Source organism: Pelmatolapia mariae, linkage group LG12, assembly GCF_036321145.2.
Source record: "Pelmatolapia mariae isolate MD_Pm_ZW linkage group LG12, Pm_UMD_F_2, whole genome shotgun sequence".
NCBI classification, from domain to species: Eukaryota; Metazoa; Chordata; class Actinopteri; order Cichliformes; family Cichlidae; genus Pelmatolapia; species Pelmatolapia mariae.
In genome coordinates this window covers 34,951,224-34,978,417 of record NC_086237.1, presented here as the reverse complement: position 1 = coordinate 34,978,417, position 27,194 = coordinate 34,951,224, and the positions used below count along the sequence as shown (strand labels likewise).

General features: G+C 38.1%; 1 protein-coding gene across 1 annotated transcript; it reads left to right on the top strand.

Annotated features, from left to right (window-relative positions):
* Positions 1-234: 234 nt before the first annotated feature.
* LOC134639447 (calcium-binding protein 7) lies at positions 235-27,018 on the top strand. The gene is made up of 5 exons (XM_063490634.1): positions 235-1,117; positions 18,698-18,841; positions 18,987-19,099; positions 20,910-21,060; positions 23,741-27,018. Exons 1-5 carry the CDS (start codon positions 1,009-1,011, stop codon positions 23,869-23,871), a joined length of 648 nt encoding a protein of 215 aa, XP_063346704.1. The 5' UTR covers positions 235-1,008; the 3' UTR covers positions 23,872-27,018.
* The last annotated feature ends 176 nt before the right edge of the window (positions 27,019-27,194 follow it).

Here is a 27,194-nt window from a genome sequence, read left to right as displayed (position 1 = left end):
ACACGGTAATCAATCACACTTATGGTTTTAGTGTATGCTCAGGGTGAGAGTAATTAAAAGAAAAAAAAGAAGAAAACAAAGATCAGAGAAACCGACAGGGCAGGGAGGGTGTGTTGCGTTTATGTGCTGTGTGGTGGGATTGCCTGCGTCCACACGCTGAGCGTATAAGTGTGTGTGTAAGTACGCATGTATGCATGTTATGTGAGAGACAGAGTGACGGGGGCGAGACAGAGAAGGGAGAGACTACATATCTGATCCACACAGAGAGCTTCCTTTCACAAAAACACTGAAGACTGAACAACTGGATTGCACTGCGCCCAGTGCTCACGACCAATTAAGAGCCAGCGAGTAATTATTGTCTGTGAGGATCCGGATGCGCCCTACTTTACCTGCCATCATATCGGGCTTTTAAGACACATTTAGATCTTTTATGCTATTCACTCATCATTAAAAAAAGATTTTTAACACGTCGTTTCTGTGGATGAAGCTGGCTGGAGCCTAAGGACGGAGTGCGTCAAGTTAGCGCATGTATCCAACAAGTGGATGCATGTGTTTCATCACGGCAGACAATCCTCGGGACTAAAAAACACAAGAAATCGATGGATTCATAACCCGCAATTTTATCACAATTGTTGTTTACAGCAGAGACGGAAAACGTGCTAATTAGCTCAGATGTGGAGGTTGTCTGAGCTGATGGTGATGTTTCTATGTGCGCATTTTCTCGGTGTTCTGCACTGCTCCGTTAACTGACTTTGTGTGTTATTCCTTCTAAACATATAACAACTGCAGAGAGGTAAGAGCCCCCCCACACACATTTTCTTGCTCTTCATTCATTGACCAAAAGGCATATTGAGGCGGACACGCTGCGGAATCCACGTTTTCCCTTCGCACCCCAGCCCCTCATCCATGGATTTGCTTTTCCGTCGGTGACTGAGCGGGGAAGTTAGGATCCTCTCTGTAGACATTTCTGTATGACGAGGGCGCAGGTGGTATCCAGAGGTCGCAGCCATGCCGATGCATCCAGTCACCTCCACGCTGATGTACCGGGGGATCTGCACCATCCCTGACATTCTCTCCTACAGCGCGCCGGTGAACCTGCCTGAAGACGAAGTTGAAGGTGAGAATAATGATACCTGCTCACATAGAACTGAATGTTATCAGGACTTGGGAGTATACGGGAGGTGTTAATTTGTGCAGCGGCAGTGTATGTGGCCGCGGTCAGCTCCTGCGGTGGAGTTCCTTTAAACAGACGCGCGGTCAGGACCTTGGACAGCGCTTGGAGAGCTTTGATTTAATACACAAGTATCGAGACTAGAAGTGATTTGGATTTTAAGGGCACTTTTTATTTTCACAGTTCCCTTTCTTTATCTTGTTATATAAAACAGAATGTGCTACAATAATCCTCATTTTCGATTTTTTTTCACTGATTGAATCTAAAAAAAATGTTTTCAGTCTATTCACATTATCACATCATTATTTTCCATAAGTTCAAGCAGGATTTTTTAGAAAGGAATTTTGTTATAAAACGTTGCTCTATGAGGTTAGTGATGCATTGGCTCGATCTAGTACCAGAAGCTAGGGCTGGAATTCACTGGCCTGTTAAGCCTGGCCACACAGACACTGAATGGTTTAGAGATATTTTATGTATCTTATCCCCATCTTTCCTGAAGATTGTGAAGCATTTGTCCCACATCTGCAAGGTTATTAAATTAAGTAACAGGGTAAATCCCATCATTTTTAAAAAAGTTGAATATATCTGAAACATCAGAAAACACAGTTAACGTCCACAGCACTAAATATCAACACCAAGAAGCATGCTGAAAAATGACAGCTACACAGGACAATGTGTATTTCAGGATCATGAGAGTGTTTATCCCAGGAGTGCTTGCAATGTGAACCTGTGACATCTGCACATTATCATACAGCAGCCCCTGAGACATGACTGAAGTCCCCAAGTGGATGTGATTAGAGGAAGTTCTTGTTTTGCTGCCATGTTTTCAGTGTGTTTATGCTGTAAGCTGACATATTAATGCTAAATGATTCGTCCCCTGCACCTCTGATCCTTTTCCCCCCATAATGATTAAACACACTTTCTTTGAAAAACAAAGGACAAACACATTTCTGACAAATTCGACTCCTTCGCTGGACAGATTCAGAGAGATGAGTGGGCACACAAACCTTTAAAAGTGATGTGGCTTTTCTTGACAGCTGCATTTCATGTATATGTGTGAAGTACAGACAAGTCTGGTCTTGTGAAAAATGTCTGTCTGTGAGTGCTGGAGCAGAGACACCAAGAAGCAAACTGCTAATGTTACCTGCAGGTGCACACATTTGGAATGACAGAGTTTTGTCTCACATAAACAGGTTTGCATTTGCAATACTTGCAAAGAACCACTTGTAAACACATAATACGGTTGGCACCTTCACACTGAGGTTGATGTTAATTATAAAAGCTGAGTGGAAGAGGCCAAATATATATTGGTTTTGACTCCCAGAGGTTATTCAAAGGCAGAACAGCCCCAGTGCATTTTGAACATTATCTGTTTCAGAAAACACCAGAAACATCCAGAAAAGCTAAGACACGCAATACACATCTCCCTTGTTCATTTAATGCTTATTGCCTTTTTCTTTTCTTTCTTTTTTTGCTTTGAAATCCAAAAAATAAATAAAATAAAAGAAAGATAAAAGAGATACATGTCAATGCCAAAAGTGATCCTTGCATGATGTTATGCTCTTAATTTTAGCATTGCATCACAGTGCTTTATTGTCAAACATGTGTACTTCGGGTTTCAGAAGTAGTTCTTGACTGTTGAGACTGACAAATCTCAGTTTTCTTTTCACCCCACCCAACCACTTTACTGTCAGCTCTGGATGCAATAAACAAACAACACTTCATTTTAGCTGCAATTAGTCAAATCCACTTACCTGCCGCATGTGTCAGGAGACAAAGTGAGCCATTTGGGTTTTACAGCTCAACTTATAGTGGCAGTTTGATTGGAGAAGGCTGTGGTAATGCACAGTTAACAGCAGTGACAGAGCCTTTTGCAGCTGTTGTGATGCTGTGTGAGAGATGCCTTAGAGAAAGCGAAAGAGGCAGACTTTTAAGCCAGCGTCAATGAAGGGACTTGAACATTGTTGTTGTTGTCGTTGTCAAGTGACAGCTTCACAGCTTTTCCTGCTAGAAAGCACAAAATGAGAATAATATAGAACATGACAGGGCTGAATGGTTTGTTGAATAAAAGCAGAAAAAGAATATGAAATGTTATGTGCCAGTATTGGTGCTTACTTTTAGTTAACTAAATTTTAAATCTATGGAAACAATATTGCTATTACTCTCATTATTGTTTTCAGTGTCGCAGAGATGGAAGACAGTAACGCAAGCTGGAGTTCATTTATTCTGTGCAACCACTGCAGCCCCTAGAAAGTGTATTACCCAGTATTAACATAGCTTCATTTCCTATTTAAGCTGTAGACAGTATATAAAAGATGGGCATAGCTTCTGAGTCCTCTTTCACACATAAATTGAACAGTAAAGCTTGAAACAGCCTCTGAGTCTAAGAAGTGAAGCCAGTTTCAGTTTTCTGTGAATATAACTTAATGCTCATTTTGTTCATTACTCATATTAGTCACTATGAGATTGTCTGTTATTAAGAAACAACTTCTGTCCTGTTGTTAGTAGGAATATAAATTGTTTCTGTTTATATATCCAAATCTTAATCCAAATCTGCTGAGCACCTTCGTCTTCCACACAGCCAGAAAATCTATGTAAAATATCTCAGATGGGGGTTTCTATGTGACGTAAAGGCTTGTGCATTTTGCACTCAGTCTTATTCCAAAGTTGGAATTTATTATGACTGTTGGAGCAGCTGACAACTGCACAGACTCGCCCTTATTTTCTAGATGTTGCTGTCAAAAGTAGCAAGAAAGTGAAGAGGAAGAATACACGTCGTAGGACCTCTTGCATTAAAAACAGACATACATATTGTATAAAGATGCCACTGCAGTATTGGTGAGTGGTACGCTCCAGATGCCAAACATTATTTTTTTATGTGTGACATATTTTAACACAAAATCACATTTGGGTGATTTATTTATTTTTTAAATGTGCAGATTATATAACAAATAACAGATAAAATGTTTTACTTCTTTATGTAATGACAAATTTTAAGTGAAAGACGAGGAGACAAGATTTTCATTCTGGATCTTAACTGACAAATTATGATCAAAAATAATGCCCAAACCCTAAATATGGATATCTGGAATAATATGGCTACTAGCACTTAAAGGCAATTTTAACAAACTGAACTTCCAGTGCTAAAGTATTTCCTAGATTGGAGACACTGCAAATATTGAAAACATAAAAATTTAAAATATATAGTAACAACATTAAACATATTTTGATTAAATTTTGACAGCAGTGACGTTTCAGAAATGACTTGTAAATGAGGAACGCATTACCCAAGCGACACTGTCGCTCTTCTCTAGAGAGGGACGAGAATTGGCTGGAAGTGTGAGGTGTCACAATCATCAGCTTGGCCGTCAGAGGGACAAGACTTTGTCAGAAAATGAAATAGCACATTAGTGAATATGTGTATGTGAGCGCATGTAGAGGCATAGGAGGCTCAAGCCCTATTGGCACACATAACCAAGTACTTGATTTTCAATTACTGGCTTGGACACCCAAGGGAATGGACCAGTGGCACCAAACCTTTTGACCAAGAAGGCTGTCACAGCTATAATTGAAAAAAAAAGAAAAAACAACTCAATTTTTTTCTAATGCTTTGTGTGTGTGTGCACGTGTGTGTGTGTGTGTATGTGTGTGTGTGTGTGTGTGTGTGTGTGTGTGTGCATGATAGAAACTTAGAGGTGGTAAAAACTACTTTAATGTACAGTAATGTGACCATAATTTGAATTGGACTCCATATTGTCCATTTCCCCTCCTACACAAGAGGAAAAAAAAACAGTTGGTCATATTACAGGTGCTCAATATAGTTTAGACCTCCTCCACCACTACACACACACACACACACACACGCACACACACATTTATATATACACACAGCTCAGTGTCAATATCACTGCAGGTGGAATTAAGTGGGTAGCCCATTTCCACGCAGCCTAACTACAGCACTATTGGAAGTAGCTTCAAAATAGTCCCAAGGCTGAGCTTTAAGCATTTGTATCAGGTCCCAGAGAAAGGCTCATGTAAACAGATGCCAGGAGTTGCCGGTAGACACAAGCAAAAGATAAGAGAGAAGCAAAATGTTTGCATTTTCTAAGCAAACTTGCGATAATACAGTTTGTTTATTGTTGCAGTTGAAATCTCCTCTGCCTTTTCCCCTGCACTGTTGAAATACACAAGAACATTGAAGGAAACATCTGCTGACACAACTTTTAGTTCCATCTTTTCTTCATTCCCTCTGTTTTATGACCGTGAGGACATCTTTGGAAGGAAATGTGCTTTTGTATCGTTTTTTAAATCAGCCCCAAATTTCCTCTGTTGCTGACAGATTCTCAGAAGCTTCGCTCCGAAAAAACGCTCTGGAAAACTAAATGTATTCATCAGTAGTAAATAAATTCGGGCATTAAGGCAAATTAATCCATTTGACATACTTATGCGAACTGCTCAAAAAGCCAAACAAAAGGATAACTCACCAGTTTTCTAATAACTGCATTTTCTGCCTAAAAGCAAGACCATTATAATGGCTATTTATAGAAGGAGTGAATGAATTCATAACAAAAATAACTAAATATCACATTAGCATTATATTCTACATGTCTAGCTACTAGAAGGAAAATGTTAGTGCATATTAGTTTCAGCTATTTCATATGCTTGCAGGTATTATTACTCAGCACATGCAGCAAAATAAACATAGAAATGTAAGCAGACAGTATATGACATGATTTGCATAGCATTTATAGTGAATAGACATTGTATTCGAAAATTATAATAAAACCTGTCTTTATTTCTACTTTCACTGTGTTGGTATTAGTACTAAAAAAGATTCTCTTAATCACCGTTACGGAAACATGAAAGCATATCCCGACCCCGACCTGTCACAGAGCACCAGCAGGGACAAATCTCTCACGGAGCATTTTAAACTCACCAATTAACCATCTACAGCAATTGAAATCCGTGCAGCCTACAAAGTTATCTCTCCATTTGTGCACACTTGTGGCAGAGTGAGGGGGTTTTCCTTGTCTCAAGATCAAACACAGATTTGACTGTCGTCTGCACCCCTCCCATGGCACAGAGCCGAGATGGTGCAAACGGGAAGTGACTGGAACAATGAGACTGAAATCAGTGAGACTGAAAGCTGGATTTAGAGATACTGCATTTTTAGTTTTATTTTATGAAATATCAAAAAATGATGGTGAGAATTTACCACTTGCTTCATATATCTGTGGTTACAACAATATCACTAAATGGAGCTTTATAAGTTGCTTTGTGCCAGAGAAAAAGACACTCTGGTGGGAGAGAGAGGATGTGAATGTAAAACCTTCCTCACACAACCAGCAGAGTTTGATTATTTGAATGATGAAACTACTGAAGTCAGCGTTTTTGTGGTAGTGTACAGGACTAACTGCAGAGCTTGTTTACTTCATCAAAATGCATTTAGAATATTGAATATTCAGACTTCCACACTAGATTTTGTTTATTCAATGAGTTTTCATCTCAGTACCAGGCATTTAACATTTACTGGGGCTTCTTTTTCAGCATTTTTAGTCATTCCCTTGGCAGAGTTTTTGTGACTGCAAATTGTTTTGACTGACAGCTACTCAAAAAAAACCCCACCGACACCACTGTGTTTCTAATGGCATAAACTGCCTGTGAGGCGTTGTTGATGTTTCTGCTCGACTCCTACTGTAGCTGCAGCAGCAACATTGACTCATTTCTTTGCCCTGAGGTGGAGGGTTGACTTCCATTCCTTTGGAAATACTTACATGAATACAAATGAAGATATTTAAAGACACCGGCATCTGCTCAGAAAGACAGAAATTATGCATATAACGTATTGCTGGTGCAGAATCAGTAGGCGTTGCGGGGGTGTACTTCTAAGGGGTCAACTGAGACCATTTTAAAGCATATATATTGCTCAGAAGATTTGGACACAACATATAACAAATGGCCAGTGCTGATGGATGAAGATACGCTGGCTCATTTTCAGGAGTGTGGAGTGTGCAAACGATCCAGAAGTGTTTACCAAAACCAAACACTTATTTTTCTCTCCTATTCACGTCAGCTATCGACTGCTATTTGCATGCTCTCTCCTAGGAAGCCAGAATTAGCTCAATTATTGTTCTCGTTCGGAAAAAAACACCATGTTTTACCCTTAAATTGGATCCCCCTAAAAAACATGGCTTGCATCCTCTTCCACAGATGAATGCTTTCATACCCTCCCGCAGAAGAGTTTGTTTTTATCTAAACACTTTCTCTTAAAAAAAACATATTGAAAAAAATAATTAACAATAAAGTGAATCAAGCTAATAAATGAAGTGCCTTTCTACTTCTGAAACCATCGCTCTTGTACTCACAAATCAAGTCCTTTTCACATCGATACAAGTCTGCCAAACATCATTTTAAAGCTCAAAAGGGCTTTTGTTGATTAACGAAGAAGAAGGACGCACAGCAACACAGACTGCTGTAATTTTTCAATTGCTCCAAAATTTTAAAAAAGCCAATAAAGCCAGCAAATTCATTATGAATTTGACTTTTTATGCTAATGGATTTGTGAGTACCAGTGAAGGACGGTGAGATAATGTTGCGTAAGTTTAGAAGAAAGATCAAAAACCTGCAGAAAAATCTTACGGAAAACTCTTTCCTGCCTACTATAAAAAATGATAAAAAAGGATATATAAAAAACACAAGCAAGACAAAAACATTAAAGTAATTAATTTTAGAAGAGAAACCGGTCGGTGGCATTACAGATGTGTGTCACTTGGGACGGCCATTAAAGCGCCGTCCTTGTATGTGATCAGGCTGAGGATAATAAATCTCACTTTGTTTTTCTTCCCATCTCTTCTCAGTTCTGCGTAGATGCAGGGTCATCTTACACAGCCTGTAAGACAAACAGGCAGGCAGACAGGACTGGATTTGAAAATGGATTTCATAAATGTATCACCTGCCTGGATGGAAAAGCTCTACTTGACATAGATGGTGAAAAAGATGTTAACAGAAATGAGCCTCTTCTTAGAGGGCAAAGTGCTCCAGCACCACAGGTGTTACCACAAGGTCACAGACACACACAAAAAAATCTTGAAGGGTTTGAAAATTGTCTACCAGAAAAATATATGAAGGTTAATTCAATTAAGAGAATTTTAATTTTGAGGTAATGGAGTTGAAAAGCAATTTTATATCAGTACCATAAACAGCTAGCATAAAGCAGGGTGGGAATGGGCCTGGCTTTATCTGGAGGTGACTGGCTCACATCTCCATTCAAAACTCTGATGTATTGTTTTCACACTTTTTTTTTGACTAAATCAACAAAATAAGGGGAGATTTTGAGGTATGCAGATATATATTTTTTCTCTGAACAAAACCCCCTCTATGCAATATTTGTGGTGATATGACAAACAAAGCATTTTCCCCAATTTATTACCTAAGCAGAAGACAAGTCTTCACTTCTTTGCATACATCTTTTCTTCATAATGAGGAAAAGAAAAAGTTAGTCTTGACACTGACATTTATTATTTTCCTGACCCTTGTTATAGTTTAGTTATTTGACATTTCGATCCCATCAATATCTATATTCTCATATAAATTCTCAGTTAATCAGTCAGTGTAATCTGTTATGGCATTCTATCATGCCAAAATGGGTTTTGATGAAAAACATGTGCTGCAGACTAACGGGGAATATCATGAAATGCTTTGATTATGGCTGCCTGGTGGCTTCAAGTTAAGTCATTTATTTCCATCTTGATTGATTGCCACAAAGAAGTGAATCCCGCAGACTTTATTACCTGTGAAATGAACTGTGATGAGTTCTGGGAGGTGAAGTGCTTTTTCTCTGGGGTAATATTCCTTTCCTTTGATGAACAATACACCAAAAGTCTTTATCACACAATAATAGTGGTAGAAAAACAACATCCATAAGTGAGTGTGCACTGTTAGCCTGGTGGAACTGATGGGGGGAGGGGGATCAGATGTACTGTGTAGTGGAGGCTTTTGATTCTTCCTGACTGACCTATGCTTGAAGTGCTTCTGACGGGTTTTTGTCTTGTGGCTATCGAGCCCATCCCAGCTTGGCATCATCTGTGATACTGAAAACTTTATGCTTTGCAAAGAATAAGAGTGAGAGAAGGAAGATGGAAAGATCTCCATGTTTTTTTTCCTTTTCAGAAAAGAAAAACTGAACATCAGACTAAAATTTCACTGCCTGTCACTGGCTACAGTCATTCAAAAAAGTTTTTCCCTGTGGTCACTTCAGTGCTGCATTGGCAAAGTTAATGCACTTTAAATTTTCTAACGAAGGGTGGAATTTCATTTCAAACCCAAAGACGAGCTTTTCTCTTTATACACACACACACACACACACACACACACACACACACACACACACACACACACACACACACACACACACACACACACACACACACACACTTCACCATATACTCCTTTCAAATCCCCAAGAGCCTTATTAGAAGTCTGTTATGGTAATATTTAAATCTTTTGGATGTCCAAGTCAGCCCATATCCAGCTAAGGATGGATTAAGGTTGCTATGAGTGTTTAAAAATAGTCACCCAAGGTTTGCACACACAGAGAAGAGCAGTGTTTTTCTCACAGTGATAAGGTCTCACATAAAGAGTGGGTGCGCTTCAATTACCGATCCAAAGCAGCCCTAAGCAGATGCAGGTCTGAATGAGGCAAAGAGGATCCCTGGCTCTGAAAAACAAGCCCTGGATTAGGTTCACGGATGCGTTGCTGTTACAAAAGCCCTGGCATTAGTCTGCTCTGCTCAAAAAAACACCATGTGTAATTGGCAAAAGTTTTAAGTGAAGCTAAATTTATCCTGAAAATGGTTAAAACCAAAGCACTCAAAACTCTCAAGTAAACATTTTCAATGTTTAATCTATTTTCTGATTTTTAAAATAAATTAGACATTAATGTTACTTAATTAACTTTTACCTGTCAAAGAAAAAGTCCCAGTGTTGCCATGTTTTTACCAACATGTAATGTAAAGTGTTAGCCCAATATGGCTTAAAGGAAAACACTGCAGAGAAAGTGGAACTCGCGAGCCTTGTCGAGCCTTTTCCATTTATATGCATGAATAAGCTCCACTTCTAAGTGGTTCCTCACTTTGTTTAGAGCTGTGTACAGACTGTTTAGCAACTCCGTGCTGCTGCAAGGATGCAGCTCAATTCACTGATAAACAGCAGTGTACACGGAGAGAAGTGCAAAAGGGAGTGCACTGCACCTTTCTCTTGTGGGTGTTCTGCTTTAGAAGCTTGGCTCTTTCAGCCGCTGAGCTTAACTTGAGGTTTCATCCTATGTCAGATCACACCACAGGGGACTATGTGGCATTGCATCTGAAGGCCAACAAGCACCTCTGTACATCAAAGCAAATATCACATGCTTTCAGCGAAAATATTCACACTTCCCTGGTGAAGCTATGGTCCCAGAAACAGAGCTGAAGAGGCAGCTTTAAAAAGAAAAAAATCTATTAAATAATGTATATTAATGAGGCAGAAGCTGAAAATTACATTAGTCGGAATTTAAAAAGGCTGGAAGCAGAAATAAAAACTGTTGGGATGCAGTGTAAAATGTAAATAAACACAATTCAATGATAAACCCATATTTTATTCACAAAAGAATGTAGAAAACATCACATTTTTAAACTGGCACACTTGAATATTGGTTCAAAAAAGTTGGGACAGTGGCGTATTTATCCATGTATAGCATCCCATCTTGTTTTAACAACAGTCTGCAGGATATCAGTTGTTGGACTTCTAGGAGAGGAATGTTGTGAATTTAGCTGCTCAGCAGTCCTGGGTCTCCTTTGTAGTGTTTTTCATTTTATGATGTGCCAAATGTTTTCAGCTAGTGAAAGGTCTCGAGCGCTTGCAAGCCGGTTCAGCACCCAGACCCTAATATTTTACGGGGGTATGTGTTGCTCTAAAACCATTCAACATTTATTGTGCTTTTCAATGTGTGTGAGCATCTTCCATAAGCAATAATACACAACCCATACCATCAGATATGCAGGCTTTTGAACAGGGACCTGATAACATGTCAGGTGGTCTCTTTCCCCTTTAGTGAAGAAAATGTGATGTCCATATTTTCCAAATAGAATTTTAAATTTAGATTTGTCTGACCAAAGAACAGGTTTCCACTTTGCCTCCACTTTTAAATGAGATCAGCCCAGAAAAGACTGCGGTGTTTCTGGATCATATTCATATACGCCCCTTTCTTTGCATCATAGCATTTAACCTACATTTGAGGATAGCATGGTGAACTGTGTTCACATACGATCATTTGTGCACGTGTCCCTGAGTCCATACAGTAACATGACAAAATCATTCCTGCAGTACCACCTGAGGCCCTGAAGATCACAGGCATCCGATATTAATTTTAGGCTTTGTCTCTTGTGAACAGAAATTTCTAGATTCTAATAGTCTTTGATGATACTATATACTGTTAATGATGAGATATTAACAGTTTATGTTGAGGAACATACTGCAGATAGATGAACATCTGCCCATTTTCTGAGAAACTCTGCCTCTAAGATGCTCCTTTTCGTACCCTGTCATGTTACTGACTTGTTGCAATTCAGAATCTAATGAGTTGTCAAAGGAGCTTGTAAAGAAAAGCGTCCAGACCTGGATGACTGAGAACCTTCACAGACAATCTAATGAGTTGTAAAAAGTTCCTACAGCTGCTTTTATTTAGACCTGTGTACAAGCCTTTTATTGTACTGCCATCAAATTCAAAATTTCTTAATATAGAACAGTTTCTCAGTTCATAAATTTCATATGTTCTCTTCATTTATTTACATTTTATGCAGTTTCACAAGTTTTTCTGAGCTGGGATTGTAAAAACATGGCACTTTAAAGGGAACTGCTTGTCACTTGTACGGCCTCTGGTCGATTTTTGAACAAGTCAAATTTGACATTAACAAACAACTTTTTCTCATTTTTAAATCCTTAAAATTTATTATGCATATCCTGCTGAGAACCAGCCTATTCATTTATGTCCTCTGTTTTTGGTCTATATCTTTTGACTTATATGAACAACCTTACAAAATCCTGATGTACTAAATAGAGGACATCCTGGGCTTTCCATTGATATTTCATGTGTTCGGGTGGCCTCCAAAGAGGCAGGAAATCCCCAAAAAGTTCATTGGGAAGGTTCTTTTTTCTCAGTTCTCAGGAGGATATGCTGATTTCAGAAAGCTGCTTCCTTATGAATTTTGTTAACATGTAAAACAAAGGAAAAAAGTGAAAACATGACTAGGTACAAGTGGGTGAATGTAAGGACAAGCTTCTGGCTCGGTAGCTTTCATGATCTTCTGCATCTTCCCATTAAAAATGCCCTCTGGCACTGGTGCCCAGAGACAATGATGCCATTTTAAAGGCTAGTTTAGGAAGTAGAACTTAAGCATTTTGGAACTATTGAGATCTCCAACTTGCTGGTAAGATTGTTGGATTTAGATTTCAATCAATAAACCTAGTTAGGTTTAGGGAATTATCATTTAGAAGAAAATATACACCCTCATATGACAAATAATGAGCTGCAAGTGAAAGGCCTATTTCACTAATGCCATTCCCAGTGTGTTGGTGCTCAGATGTCAAAGGGCATATTCTTCATAAATGATGCCATTATGAAAGCCTGAATCATGAAATAATTGCCTGAAAATTCTAATTTTTTGATGAAATTTCTGATGAAATAAAATAAATATAAAATAAATTAAAATATATTAATACTTAAATATTATTTTGCATATAATTTGTATCCTTTTTTGCTGCATCAGACAATTTATTCCTTAAAAGTCTATTACACAAATTATTTTGCCTTTTTGGGGAAAAAGAAATCACACTGACGATGAAGAAGTCTAAAAACTAAAAAAAACCCTCACATATCAAATATGACATACTTGGTTCTAAAGGGTTCAGGCTTGTTGTGCCGCGCCAAAATAGTCAAAAACCAACAAATGCAGCTTTGAAGCTAGCAGACATGATTAAGTGAGAAATCAGTTACACCAGCAAAAAACACTGCTCGTAAAAACTGGGTTTTACCTGAGCATTTAAAACCTGTTATACTCAACTTAAACAAGTATTTGTCTCTTTGATTAGTGTGCAGTGCAATTTAATTAATTGATTTTTCTTTTTTTAAATTATTGTTATAGAGAGAGTGTCTTCTTTACAGTACAGTTAGTACATAATACATATGAATCCAGTCCATTTTGGGCGAAAGAATAAAATTAAAAGGAAAGAATAAAGCTTCTGGGTATCTTCTGGGTAAAATTAAGATATAGTGCTATCTCTTTGAGAATTTATTTATCTGGATAGAATGTGGTCAAGAATAGAAAAATTAATTATTTTAGAGACTGATTAGTCAGCCTAGTCAGCCTATGGAGATTACACATGGTCTTCTTTACTTCAGAGATTTGTTACTTCATTCAAGTAGTACTCTGGCCTAGTTTCATGTGGAACCAAGTGGTTTTGATAAAATATTTGAACAAACTCTAAATTTTCCAGCTTTATGCTCATGTATCTCACAGGCCATGATAATCCATTCATTATATTTCAAGCCTGTACAACACAACATTTTCAGTATTCTGTAAATGATGTTTGTCACCACATAAAATCATCCTCCAACAGATTATTTTTAAATAACAAATATAATGATACACTATAACTACTAATAGTAACACTGCTACTTTGGCCTTTGATCCATGAAAAGGCTTTCATGAAGGAGATCATTTGCAAAAACAGTTTTGGCACCTCATTTGAGAATGTGCTTGCCTCCTGCGAGGCACCAACATGTTTTAGCAGCAAGTGTCTGCTGGAAAGCCCCTCTTTCTAAAGTAAACAGATGGAGCAGGGTCCTCAGGTGGATACTGAGCTATTATTTTTTCTATAAACAATAACATCATACCCAGTGAAGGAAAAAACACAGCTGGAGGCTCTCGGTGATTCAGAATATATCTTCAGTTAGACATTTTGCAGTGGAAAGTGATGTCAAAACAGCTGCTGTGAATGTCACCAGACCTGGCTTTATAAATTGCATATCCAGACGTAATCTGTTGAAAAACATGATTTTTAAGTACCCTTGTCCCCTTCGTGCAGTTTCTTTTCTATCCTATGCATTTACTTGATTGTAACAGACTATTTCCTGGATTTGCTACTATACAGTACAGCACAATTACATGCTCTTTTCTACCATCACCGACGTTTTATGTTTTTTTTTCTGCTGAGAAATTTGTTGTACTGTCACACTGTCGACGTTGCCTAAGGCTTGTCCATTCATTACCCTGCTTCAAATGATGTACACTCGTTTAGCATTAGAGTTCAGTAATTTAACAGCAGCTATTGGCTGCAAGCTGAAAAGTATTTTAAAAAAACATTATAATTTTATTTTCCTTACCTAGAAAGCTTTTATTGGAACTAAATCATATAATAGAGACAGATTATGTATTATTTAGTAGCAGCATTCACTTATTTTGTTTCCATTATTCATTCCAAACCTACTCAACATTTTTCTCATTTACACACCTAAATTATCTTTGTCTTTACTCTGACCTGATCTAAAACTTCCCCAGATGTGTGGGGAATTTAAATGTTCCTGAATCTTATTACAAAGACCGCATGAGATTTACATCGGTCTTTAGTGATACATTTCATCTCAACAAACAAATTACAAATACTGCCAATCTGACATGTGATTTCCTGAGCACTATGTATTGTCTCTGTTTTAAGATTCATCTCCAGCTCTGCTCTTGTGTGCTAATCACGCATGTAAGACGAGGATGTGACAAGTTTCAAATTGTAGGTGACTCGGTCGTGGATGTTGTTGCATAAATTAAGGGATTCAGTCCCTCGTGAAAGGTAAACAAGTGGAGAATGAAGGGAAATATGCAGTGGGGCAAAGAGGAGGAATTAACTGCTGAAAGATTTCCCATAGTGATTGAACTCAAGGTTTCAAAGTTTAGAAGAAGCTTTCTGCTGACACAGAGTAGTTGCAACACTTAATGCCCTTTGCTGTCGAGTTTGTTAGTCTGTTATATTTAAAGTAAGTGCTGTAAAAATAATACTAAAAACAAAAGAAAAAAAAACACACATTACTCTGATTTCTTATTGTTGTAGTGTGGATTTCTAGTTGTCTGTGATGGGGAAAAAACACTTAGAGTACCTTTACCTCAGCTGCACTTAATTTGAACACTATCTGTCATAATGCGGCTGTGTGCAGGCAGGATGAGGACCCAATCGCAAACTCACGGAGGCAGGAATGAACTCAAAATATTATATTAAAATTAATTTCTAATTACATTTTTAAAATAGCAAATATATTAAAAATATTGCATGATAAGGTCATTTTGTGTACACATCATTTCTATGAGCCAAATACTCAAGCTTTGGATTACATGAACTGCATGTGGGGTGGCTGTAGCTCAGGTGGCAGAGCAGGTCAGCCACTAACCAGAAGGTCGGTGGTTCGATCGGTGGTCGGTGGTTCGATCCCAGGCTGCTCCAGGCTGCATGCCAAATATCCTTGGGCAAGATACTAACCCCATGTTTGCCTACTGGTGGTGGTCAGAGGGCCCGGTGGTGCCAGTGTCCGGCAGCCTCGCCTCTGTCAGTGCGCCCCAGGGCAGCTGTGGCTACAATGTAGCTTGCCATCACCAGTGTGTGAATGTGTGTGTGAATGGGTGAATGAGGACCTAAGGACCCCAAAGCGCTTTGGGGTCCTTAGGGACTAAGTAAAGCGCTATACAAATGCAGGCCATTTACCATGTGATTCATGTAAGAGGGGACAGGATATCCTTGAGACCCACATAGCAAGGAGGTCTGGCCCGGATCTGGTATCAAGCCGGCACTGCTGGCTGACTTCTGGCATGATAAGACGTATGTCATCCAGATATAGGCCAGGCATAGATGGCACGGTCTATGTAATGGCATGCCATATCTGGCTCGATTGTGGTTTGGTTCATGTGGCCTAGGCCCATAGAAAACAGGTCTGGCCCGGATCTGCCATCAAGCTGGCACTTCTGACTGACTGGTATCATGGCAGAGTGTATGTCAACCAGATGTGCGCCATGTCTGGCAATGATAGCACTGTTTATGTGATGGCATGCAATATCTGACTCAATTGTGGTTTGGGTTATGTGGCCCAGGCTCATAGAAAACAGGTCTGGCCCGGATCTGCCATCAAGCTGGCACTTCTGACTGACTGGTGTCATGGCAGAGTGTATGTCAACCAGATGTGGGCCAGGTCTGGCAATGATGGCACTGTTTATGTTCCTATTTTCCTATTATAGTTAGAAGATCCACATGCCATGTTGCAATACTATACTGCTGTGGTAGCCAACGTTTCAAATGCAGGTTTGACAGGTTTGTGAGTGCACACTTTATCCAAAACCTAGTGAGGTTTACTCATGTTTACCACTGGGTTGCTGTAGCTCAGGCGGTAGAGCAGATCCCCTACTGATCGGAAGGTTAGTGGTTTGACCCCTGGCTCCTCCAGTCTGCATGTCAAGAGTGTGAATGTGTATGAATGTAGTTAGGAAGCACTCAGTTTAGAGAAAGTGTGTGATTGGGTGAATGTAGCATGTTGTATAGAGCACTTTGAGTAATCTGGGAAAGTAGAGAAGCGCTATATAAGAGTTGGTCCATTCACTGTCTGAACAGAGTTTTGTCATGCTACTTTTGCACTGTTTTGCATGTTTTGGCACATGTTGTTATTACATGGCTTGATTAAGGTACAAATTAGGTTGACATCTGGGGCCAGAGCTGAAACTGTTCGGGGCCAGAGCTGAAACTGTTGTGGGCCAGCACAGGGCCAGCAGTGTGTCTGCAACTGGCCTTGTGCTGGCCCATGTGTGGGCCACATCTAGCAAACTAGATCTGTAAGCACATTTTGTGGTCCAGATCCGGGCCATACCAATTTTACCAATTATGTGGGGAGGGGATATCCTTACTCTAGTCATACCAGCCAACATGTAGTTCAAACCTTCTGTTTGTGAGGGCCAGCTAGTGAGACGATAACTGGCTCAAAGGGGTAGTAAAGGGAGGTTAGCTAAAACAGGTCATTTCAGACAGTGGATGAATTGAATATACCAAGGGATGGTATAAGATTAAGGATTATTCTGAGCTGTGATAATGCAAAGCTGCAAATAATACAAACAGAAATATAGAATTGGGATTTACAATAGGTCACCCTTCAATGATAAATGAAAAATAAAAGACCTCTGTTCTAGTTTCAGGTTCATACACAGTGAAAACATAAACTGAAATGCAGCTCTCCCTCAATGAAAAGATTTAAATTGTCAAAAGAGAAAATAAACCAATGAACACTGATTTTAGGCCAAGAAACTCTGAGCTATAGTGACAACTAAATATTCTTAGTAATACTGAAAAAATAACTAGACAGCTTGGGGACTCTAAGCTCTACGTACAAAAAGAGGAAGGGAAAGTATTTTAAGCAATGCTTATTCCCATGATGTATCTTGATAAGATCTCATTGTTAGACCATTCCTGCCTCATAAAAGCCCATGCTGTTCAAACTCCATGGCTACAGCCTGAAATGCAGACTGGCTGTTATCAATTTGTAGTCTCATGATCCAAGGTATTGATTTTATAAGGTTTTTTTTTTTTGTCTCATCGGTAAGCTCCTCCTCCACAGAAACAGCTCCAAACATACTACAATTGAGGTTTGGTTTTAATGTGACTTGAATTTGTAGTTTTTCTTCAACTGATGACAGAGAGTGCATACATTTGGATACAAACTGTAACTGATCATTTGTTAAGATACTTAATAACAAAACAGACTCAAATACAAAAAAGCCACACATCCAACAGATGTTTTCAATTTGGACTGCCAAATGTTTTGACACAAACATCTCAAGTCTCTTTGGACCACACAATAATTCGATTTCTAACAAAATGATAAGTATGTGTTTGTGCTGTGGAGCTAGTTTAAAATCAGCTCATCACTTTTACTGTAGCAATTCCTTCACATTACAGTGAGTGATTTTATTTCATGTGATGATGCCATTCCTTACACAGAGAAGTTTTACAGTATTTTTGAGTTGCTGGTCCATTGGTAGTTTCCAATCTCATTTCAACCTGACTGTCATTTATTAAAGAATTGACAGAAAGCATTTACCAGAATGTCTCTGTTTTCCCTCTCAGTGTGGCAGAATTACACACTATCTTTAGACTATTTTGGGTGAAAAATCTTTTGTTATTTAATAAGTTTAAATCATCCCTATCAAAATACAAGGCAGAGACTACTGCCCTTACAGTTTGTCCTGATCTCATTGCGTTGTGTTCAAGGTTTTTTTTTTTGTTGACTCTCTTTTGGCAGTTAACTTGTGTTCTCCTGAGCTGCCAACCCCCATATAACTATGACTCAAGCAGTGATGCAGCATAACAAATGTGTCTTTGGTGTGTGGAAAATGTCCCACTTTCATATCCTCATTTGCCGTAAGACTTCATCTTGTGTGTGTGTGTTTGTGTGTGTGTCTTCTTCTGCAGAGATCCGTGAGGCCTTCAAAGTCTTTGACCGAGATGGGAATGGGTTCATCTCAAAGCAGGAGCTGGGCATGGCCATGCGTTCCCTTGGCTACATGCCAAATGAGGTGGAGTTGGAAGTCATCATCCAGAGACTGGACATGGATGGTGAGGCCAGCAAACAGATTGGATTTTACTATTTTAAATCACAAAAGCGCAGATGCTTTGTTCTGCTTTTGCCCACAAAACTAGACTTTACTGCAGAAAAAAAAAATCAGCTATAATGAACACTAACTGTTCCTCTTTTCTGCAGGTGACGGCCAGGTGGATTTTGAGGAGTTTGTTACTCTTCTGGGTCCAAAGCTCACAGCAGCTGGGTTACCAGACAAATTCAATGGCACTGACTTTGACTCAGTTTTTTGGAAGGTGCTCATTATAAAAAATTATTTCTTGTTATTAAAAGGAGACAAAGACGTCATTAATTTGGTAAACTTCAAAGCTATTAAACATTTAGGTTCTTTAAAGGAATAGCTGTTTAAATTGTTACATCCACTGATTTGTTAATGGAATCCTGGATCTTTGTTTGTTTGCATGTGGTGGCAGTCTTATCACTTAGTCAAGTCAATTTTTCATGCAAAATAGATATTAATTTATTTACAGACACCTCATTAGACAATCAGCTGTTCATTTTGACAGTGTGATAGAAATTAGTGGGGATGTAGCTCATGTCAGGGTTGTTTTTGTTGTAGCTGTGTGATAATAGCATTGAAATGCCTGTCAAAAAAAAAATGAGGTTCCAAACTGAGTCTGAAAGAAAGGGAATTAATGTGAGTTTTTCATATGCTCAGTGCACAAAAGAAGAATCACACCTGCTGAGGGAGTCAAGAAGCCCAAGGGAGTGTTGCATAGCATCGTGTAACATTATATAACAGAATACTAGTATGAAGCATGTGCTGCTGGATTGATCACACAGTGCCTTCAGTCACAACAGCGAGATGAGCTTAGGCTGAGCTCAATTCATATGTGACAAGCTGGGAGTGAGACTGGTGTCTGTGCAGTGATGCACAATATTAACACCAAAGGGTCATTTATGTGTCTGAGATGCCAGGGTGCTGACGAGACTGACCAGTGATCACTAATTTAGAAATAAAACATCGTTAGGCAAATTAAGAATACATAATACAGAATAGTTTTATTGTTCTGTGAACAAATTTCTCATTAACAATTCTGTTCACATAAAAATAAGAAATAATTAATTAATAGTAGTTTAGAAAGTAATTACACTCACCAGACATTTAATTAGGTACACCTTGCATTCACTGGGTTGCCTTAATTCTTTGTGGCATAGATTCAACAAGGTGCTAGAAACATTGCTTCGAGATCCGCTCCTCACTGGATAGTTTCTTTTTTTCTGACCAGTCCCCGTATACCATAAAAAATGGTGGTGTGGAAAAATCCCAGTAGATCAGCATTTTCTGAAATACTCAGACTAATATGGCACCAACAACCATCCCTCATTCAAAGTCATTTAAATCACCTTTCTTCCCTCTTCTAATGCTCAGTTTGAAATTGAGTTACTGCCATGTAATTGGCTGATCAGATATTTGTATTAAACAGTTGAAGAAGTGTATCAAAAACAGTGTTCAGGGAAAGTACTTTAGATTACACCAACTAAAGGGGAATGTAAGGGATGTGGTAATGGCTAGTAAATACTTTTTTTGCTGTCTTATTCACCTTTATTAGATTGACTTCAGCAATTATGTTGCATTTGTTTTTCATTTTATGAACTATTTAAGATAATCTAATATTTATTATTTACTGAAAAAACCCCACAAAATCCTAAGGTTAAAATTTTAGATCTGAGATCCATGGGGCACATGTTTCGCCTAAAATGAGGAGCTTGCACTCAAATCAGACAGTTTAATAGAAATAGGATTTGTTGAGTAACAGATCCACCTGGGGAATCTCTGACTCAAATTTTCCTTTGATCTAAATGTCATTCATTTAGAAATCTAAAATGCACATTCATATCACTCATATTTTCCATCTTCTGGTAAAGCCTACACTGCAGAAAATATTTTCTTTAAATTACAAGACAGCAGTGCTATTTATGCACTTACATTCTCTTTATATTTTATGTCTGTGTGTGTTTATAGATTTCTGCCTTTGCATTTGTATGTTTTTACTGTGCCTTCCAGCCTGTGTCCACGTTAATGTTAGGTGTGTCTATCCCCAGTGTGACATGCAGAAGCTTACAGTGGAGGAGCTGAAGAGGCTACTGTATGACACCTTCTGTGATCATCTTTCCATGAAAGACATTGAAAACATCATAATGACTGAGGAGAATCACATAGAGAACCCCGAGGACTGCCAGGTGGACATAGACAGTAAGGAACCTCCTATATTTCAGCATACTGCTGTGTGTTTTGTACCCTGAAGTTAAAGCGAAAGTCTAGAATGTAATCAAGATTTTCTAGAGACAAAAACAAAAAACAATCAAAAAAACAAATAAATGAATAAAATATGAATATTGAATAAAAAATAACATCCTGTTTTTTTTTTAGTTTTTTTTTAACTGCATTGTAGAAATTACCATTGCTTATAGGTTATAGGTCCCTCAAGCTATATGAAACATGGTATAGCTCTTCATGGTGTATTTAAAAGATATGACATTTACAAGCCACTACATATAATAATGTATTATTTATGCTAATGACAATGTCTTTGTAAACAAAGCACAAGGTTTTCTGGGCTGTTCAGGCCCTGATAATCACAGACACTCTCTACACACAAATGATTGTTAATTGTTGTAAATTATATCTGTTTTTAATTTCACAAATGATCTTCACTTGTAAATGATATCACATTTGCAAGCTCTGCTGTCCTTTTCTATGATTATGTATTTGTCTAAAGTATGAGATTTCGAATTATAGGGAAAGGTGAAATACCAGTATAAATAGTAAAAGCACTAAAAGCAACAATAACAAGGACCATAGAAAGATGATGAAAAGACAACAACACATAAAAGCAAGTCTGGAAAAAATGGGGCTTTTAAGAAGGGATTTAAAAGAAGTCACGATTCTGAGAGCCCTACCTCTCCAGGCAGGTCACTCCAAAGCCAAGGGGCCCTGCTAAAAAAGCACAGCCACCTTTAGATTTAAACTTTGACTTTGAAAAAGCCAAGAGGCCTCCACCTGTGGATCCAAAGCTGCAAACTGGCTTATATGGGGTCAGTATTTCTGTCATGTACTTCAGTGAGGAAAATCTTAAGATAAATCCTACAATGATTAAGGAGTCAACAATAAGTAAGCCAGGATTGTGTAATGCGATACCATCTGCTAAACCTATCATGGTCTCTGGGTCTTTGAGTATTTTTTCTTTCTTAAATGTTTAATTCCTTTGGCTTTGTGTAAAGAAATGTATGTTCAAGTTCTTTTCTTTTTTTGTTTTCTCTTGAAACTTTTTGTATTTTACTATATATTGTTAATTATTATATCTTTCCAGCAACCTCTGTCTAAATATTTGCTTAGTATTAAAGGTCTACTTTTTAGGTTATCTCTGGGTTTTTGTGTATCTTGGTAGTCAGTGTTTATTTTTTTATATATGACGTTGTTGTTATTCCCTTTTGTGTCCTAAGTCTTGTTTATTTCCTGCTTTGTATAGGTTTTTATTGCTTATTTTCTAGCCTTGTTTATTTAGTGAACTTTATTTACTTCACTTTGTGTTTCCATTGTGTTTCACTTTCTGTCTGATCTTTGTTTGTCTTTCTGTGTTCACCTGCTGGTCCTCCTGTCTTCTTTACGTGTCAAGTTAATCCAATTCTCCTATTCTGTTGTGTCACACTTCCTGTTTTATTTTAGTAACTGTTGTCCTCTGTGTCGTGTGTTGAGCTTAACTTCCCCCCGCCTCTCATTGTGTCTCCAGCTGTGTATCCCACCTGTTAGCTCTCCCCTTTTGAACCTGTGTGTAATCTTGTCTTGTTTGTTGCTGTGATGTCCTCATAGCTGTATCTTTCAGCTCTCTTCTCTGCATTGCTGAGTATCTCCTTGCTTGGCTCCCTGTGAGTCTGTCTTTTCGATCACTGGCTTTCTTCCCGAGTTGGCCCTGAAATTTTGGACTTTGTATCTTTGGACTAATCAACTTGTTTTGAATTAAGCTTCCGCCTTCCAGCATCCAATTCAGTTTGCTTGTACTTATATTGTCCCAAATCATAATAATAATACAGTAACAACTATTTACATTGTCGAACAGTATGAATACATTATTATTTCTTTCAGATTAAGTTCTCATACTTCAAAATTCCCCACAATCGCATTTGAAAACAAAAAAATAAACAAACAAACAAAAAAAAACCACACCAAAACTCAGCCCTCACATGAATAGAACTGGAGATACCAGTTTCTCCCATCAGCAAGCTCACTCGATTAAAATGTGCTCTAGGTACTCATCAGCAGTAAGTGAACTGCTGTGCTCTTTTAGGCTGCTGTTCTGTAATATGAAAAATATGACATTATTTCTACTCCCCTCTGTCTTTCTTCTCACTCAGTGGGGGAAAAAAACAAAACAGAAAAAACAAAACAAAAAACAAATTATGCCTCTTTATTATTAGATTTTTAAACAATATTTTATCTATTTTCATTTATTTATTTATTTTTTATTGGGGAAGGGGAGATGTAAAAGTACAACAGATATGAACTCTAACTTTACTGGAGATGATTCTGCATCTGCGTTAGACCTAAACAATTACACCTTTGATTCACAATAGTTTTGACGATGTCTTGTCCTTTAATATGCCAGTCAGGTGCCCTTTCATTGGTTTATTGTTCCAAAACTCCAATTAACATTTCAATCTAGATGCAATTATGTAGCATACAGGTGTGAAAGCAAATTTTCTTGGCTGTGTGCACTCCCCTTCATTTGTGTTCTTGTAGTTGTATGATTTTGTGGTGAGCTTTTCATTTGGAAATAACAATCAAATGTCTTTCAACCATTAAATAATACCAGATTCAGTGGACCTTCAGCTCATTTTGCTTTTCCTTGTGTCTCTTCCTACTTCCTTTTCCCCAGGCTCCAGCCCGACGCAGCAAGTCAAGCAAACTTGTGTGCGCAAAAGCCTGATATGCGCCTTTGCCATTGCTTTCATCATCAGCGTCATGCTCATCGCAGCTAATCAGGTGCTGCGAAGTGGCATGAAATAAGAGTTGAGGCGTTTTCTGCCTTGACCAGCATTTACTGGCTACCATAAAAGACTGTGAAGATGAAACTCAAAAACAAATACAGACAATCACATGCGTGTAAAATAAAACATGACTGTAGAATACAAAAACTGGAGTCCCCAAGGACACAGACATTTGTCTCGGTGGCAAATACATGCCGACAACTTACAGTTCCAAGGACACCTGGACCTTACGTACCAAGAGACAGTGGCGCTCTTAAAATGGACAACTAACTATACATATCACTCTTCGTAACACAACATTTAGTATTCATTAGCTATGTGCATTTGAGCAGTGTTGCATTCAGTATGGTGGCAGCTATAGAGAGTTTAGTGACTGTCCAGTTTTGTATTTGTTCAGTGTACTATGGGGTTTGTTAATATTAAATAGAAAGAATCTGTGAAATATTGTGTGCAAGGTCTGGAGTGCACAGTGCTCTGGAGAAATTGTATGGGGTGCAACATTGTTCAAAACCACTTGGAAATAACAATAGCTTGGTAAGAAAGTGAGATAATAGTTTATAGGGTTTAATAGGTTTGCAGGTTTGGATGTGACTGTGTGGATGCTCCCATTCATTCACAGGCTGCGGGGCTTTGGTCTTAGCAGGATGGTGCAGGGTGAAGTAGGTTAACTGTTCTCGGGAGGAAGATGCTGAACTGACAGGCAACTGGCTGAAAATAACTGGTCATGCAGTAAACACTCGACTCTGTCTGCTTTGCAGGCTTGAGACAATGATCATCATCTATGCATGACATGCATGGATTTAAACAGTCGTATTGACACATTTGTAAAAGTTCTTCTTAATGTATTAATTGTTATGACTGTGTACTAGAGCTGTTTTCGATTCCTTAATGAAAACTGTGAGCAATTGTGTGTGGTGCAGGGTATCAGCATTCACAACAAATATAAAGCATACAACTGCATGAAAAAGAAGGGCTGTGGTAATATACAGTATGCTCCTAGAAAAAAAGTTTTTTTTGGAATTGCTAAGCTATGGACATTCAGGCCTGAAGTCATCACACACTCACGGGGCAGTAATTCAGTTCAAAATACATCACTCAAGTAATTAAAGAATATGCATCTGGTTGGTATTAGGGAAAAATGTGAAGCAATGTATTTTGTTCTTTTTAAGTGTTTTTATGTCTGGACGTGTTGCTAAAGAGCAATAACTGTATGTGAAATAGACATTACACAAAACTCAGTACAGACATGAATCCTTGAAATGGTTTTGCATTAGTTCTCTATAGCACTTCTAGAGCAGATATATTTGGTGATGTTCAAGGGAAAATGGAACAACTGTCTTATTCATTGAGATGGAAAGCTCAAGCATGAGAAGACTGTATGTCTGAAGCTGCCCATTGAGTTAAAGTTTAACAGGGGCTGGATGGCAAAGAATTGCAATAAAATAATAACATGTGAAACAACACACAAAGTGTGTAGTTTAGATTGTTGTGCATGCAATTAGGTAAGGTCTGTTGTTATTAATGTGTATTGTACATATAAGCCAACATTACCAAAGCTAAGGAGGAATCTGTGACTGGAGAACTGGGCCACATAAGGGCACAATTTCTGAATTCTGATCATTTTGAATTATTGAACAGAAATCAGAAATGCTGCAGTCTCTTACAAACTTTGTATTTAACACCAGCCAAAGATAAAAAAAAAAAAGCCCTCCACAGTACCCTGAAAAAAGACTATGAATATCCCTTGTTAAGTTGTGATGTATTGACCTTTTGATGATACTGTTTTCTGCCCAAGCCTCTACTGTGTTGTCTGAGATGCGAGTGTTTTAAGTGCTGCAGTGCTGTGTCCCTCATTCAGTAGATCTGAGTCAAATGGGAAAAAAACATCATCATTTTGCCACTGCCAGCTTCTTATTAGCAAAATTCATTTTTAGCATACATTTAAGTTACGCTTTTATAAACTCATTGTACCCTGCACTACTATTTAAATGGTTCACAAAAAGATCTAATACTGCTCAACAACAATATCTGTATAAATTATTTTGGCAAACAAGATGTCATCATTGCAATAACTTGGAAATCATGACTAACCTTGTGTTATAGATGGTGTTTTCTAAGCTTTCGGGCACTTGCAGAGGAATTATTTCACCAACAATTAGCCAAATGAGTTGCAGCTACTTTCATGAAATTGTATGTCAAAAAGCCTAACTTCAATCCCAGTTTGATTTTTGTTAATACCCAAAGTTATAGCAGTGCCGATCTATATTTTTTTAATACTTTGTTTTAAAAATACTCAACTTCTAACTCCTCTCAACCTTATACATCCTCCTTTTTCATGGGTGCCTGTACTACACAGGAAAACAGCTACAATAACCGCTGAAATGGTGCCTCACTGTTTGCTTGCATTTGGGATCTGAGGGAGTATTTGGACCCAGTAATAGCTATTACATCAGACTTAACAAGGAGATTGGCTGTTCCTCAAACTTGGCTCTAAAAGGAGCCAAAACCACAAACAGGAATCAAAAACACAACTATCTCACAGAGCCAGGCAGGGTAAGGACTATCACATGCACCTCAGCAATTTGTCAAAAGTGTCAGCTCATAGGGGAACACAGACAAAAATGATAAAAGTCAATTTATTTACAAAAACCTTTGTTTCCATTTTGCACTTTAACATGTGCTGCAACGCACAAATACAGCTCACCGCCATGATTGTTCATCCATTTCCAAAAATAATTTAGACATAAAGAATCACTTTACCATAGATGTATCTATTTTTTGACTAGAATGTGATGAATAGATTATTAACTGACTGGCAAAAGATGCTCGCATTCACTTCCTATATCACCAGTGAGGGAACACTGTCTTAGGGGAATAAAGTTATTAATTTGATTTGTTGCCTTATTCTCTGAGACATTTTGGCATTGTACACAAACATAGAAATCCATCAGACATGGACGTATTATTTATTATCAGAGCAAAATGTACAAACCAATATTTATTTTCTTTTAACAGGTGAAAAAAAACTGTACAAACATGTTGGTAGTCTACTGAATGTTCTGCATTGCACTGTACTTTATACTTGTCTTTGGATCTTGCAAAAATGTTTATTGAACATGTGATATCTGTTCATTGACTCCACCTGATGTTCTTCTATGTATGTGGAATAGTGTTTCACCTGAATAAACCATATAACAACTGTGTCTATATTGTGTCTGAAATCATTTTCGACTTGTCAAATCCTCAATCACAGACCACAGGATAACTCTATGAGATGGTGTGGATCAGTTTCAGTGGTATTGATCGACATCCTGACATTTCAGATTAAAATCCACAGAAAGT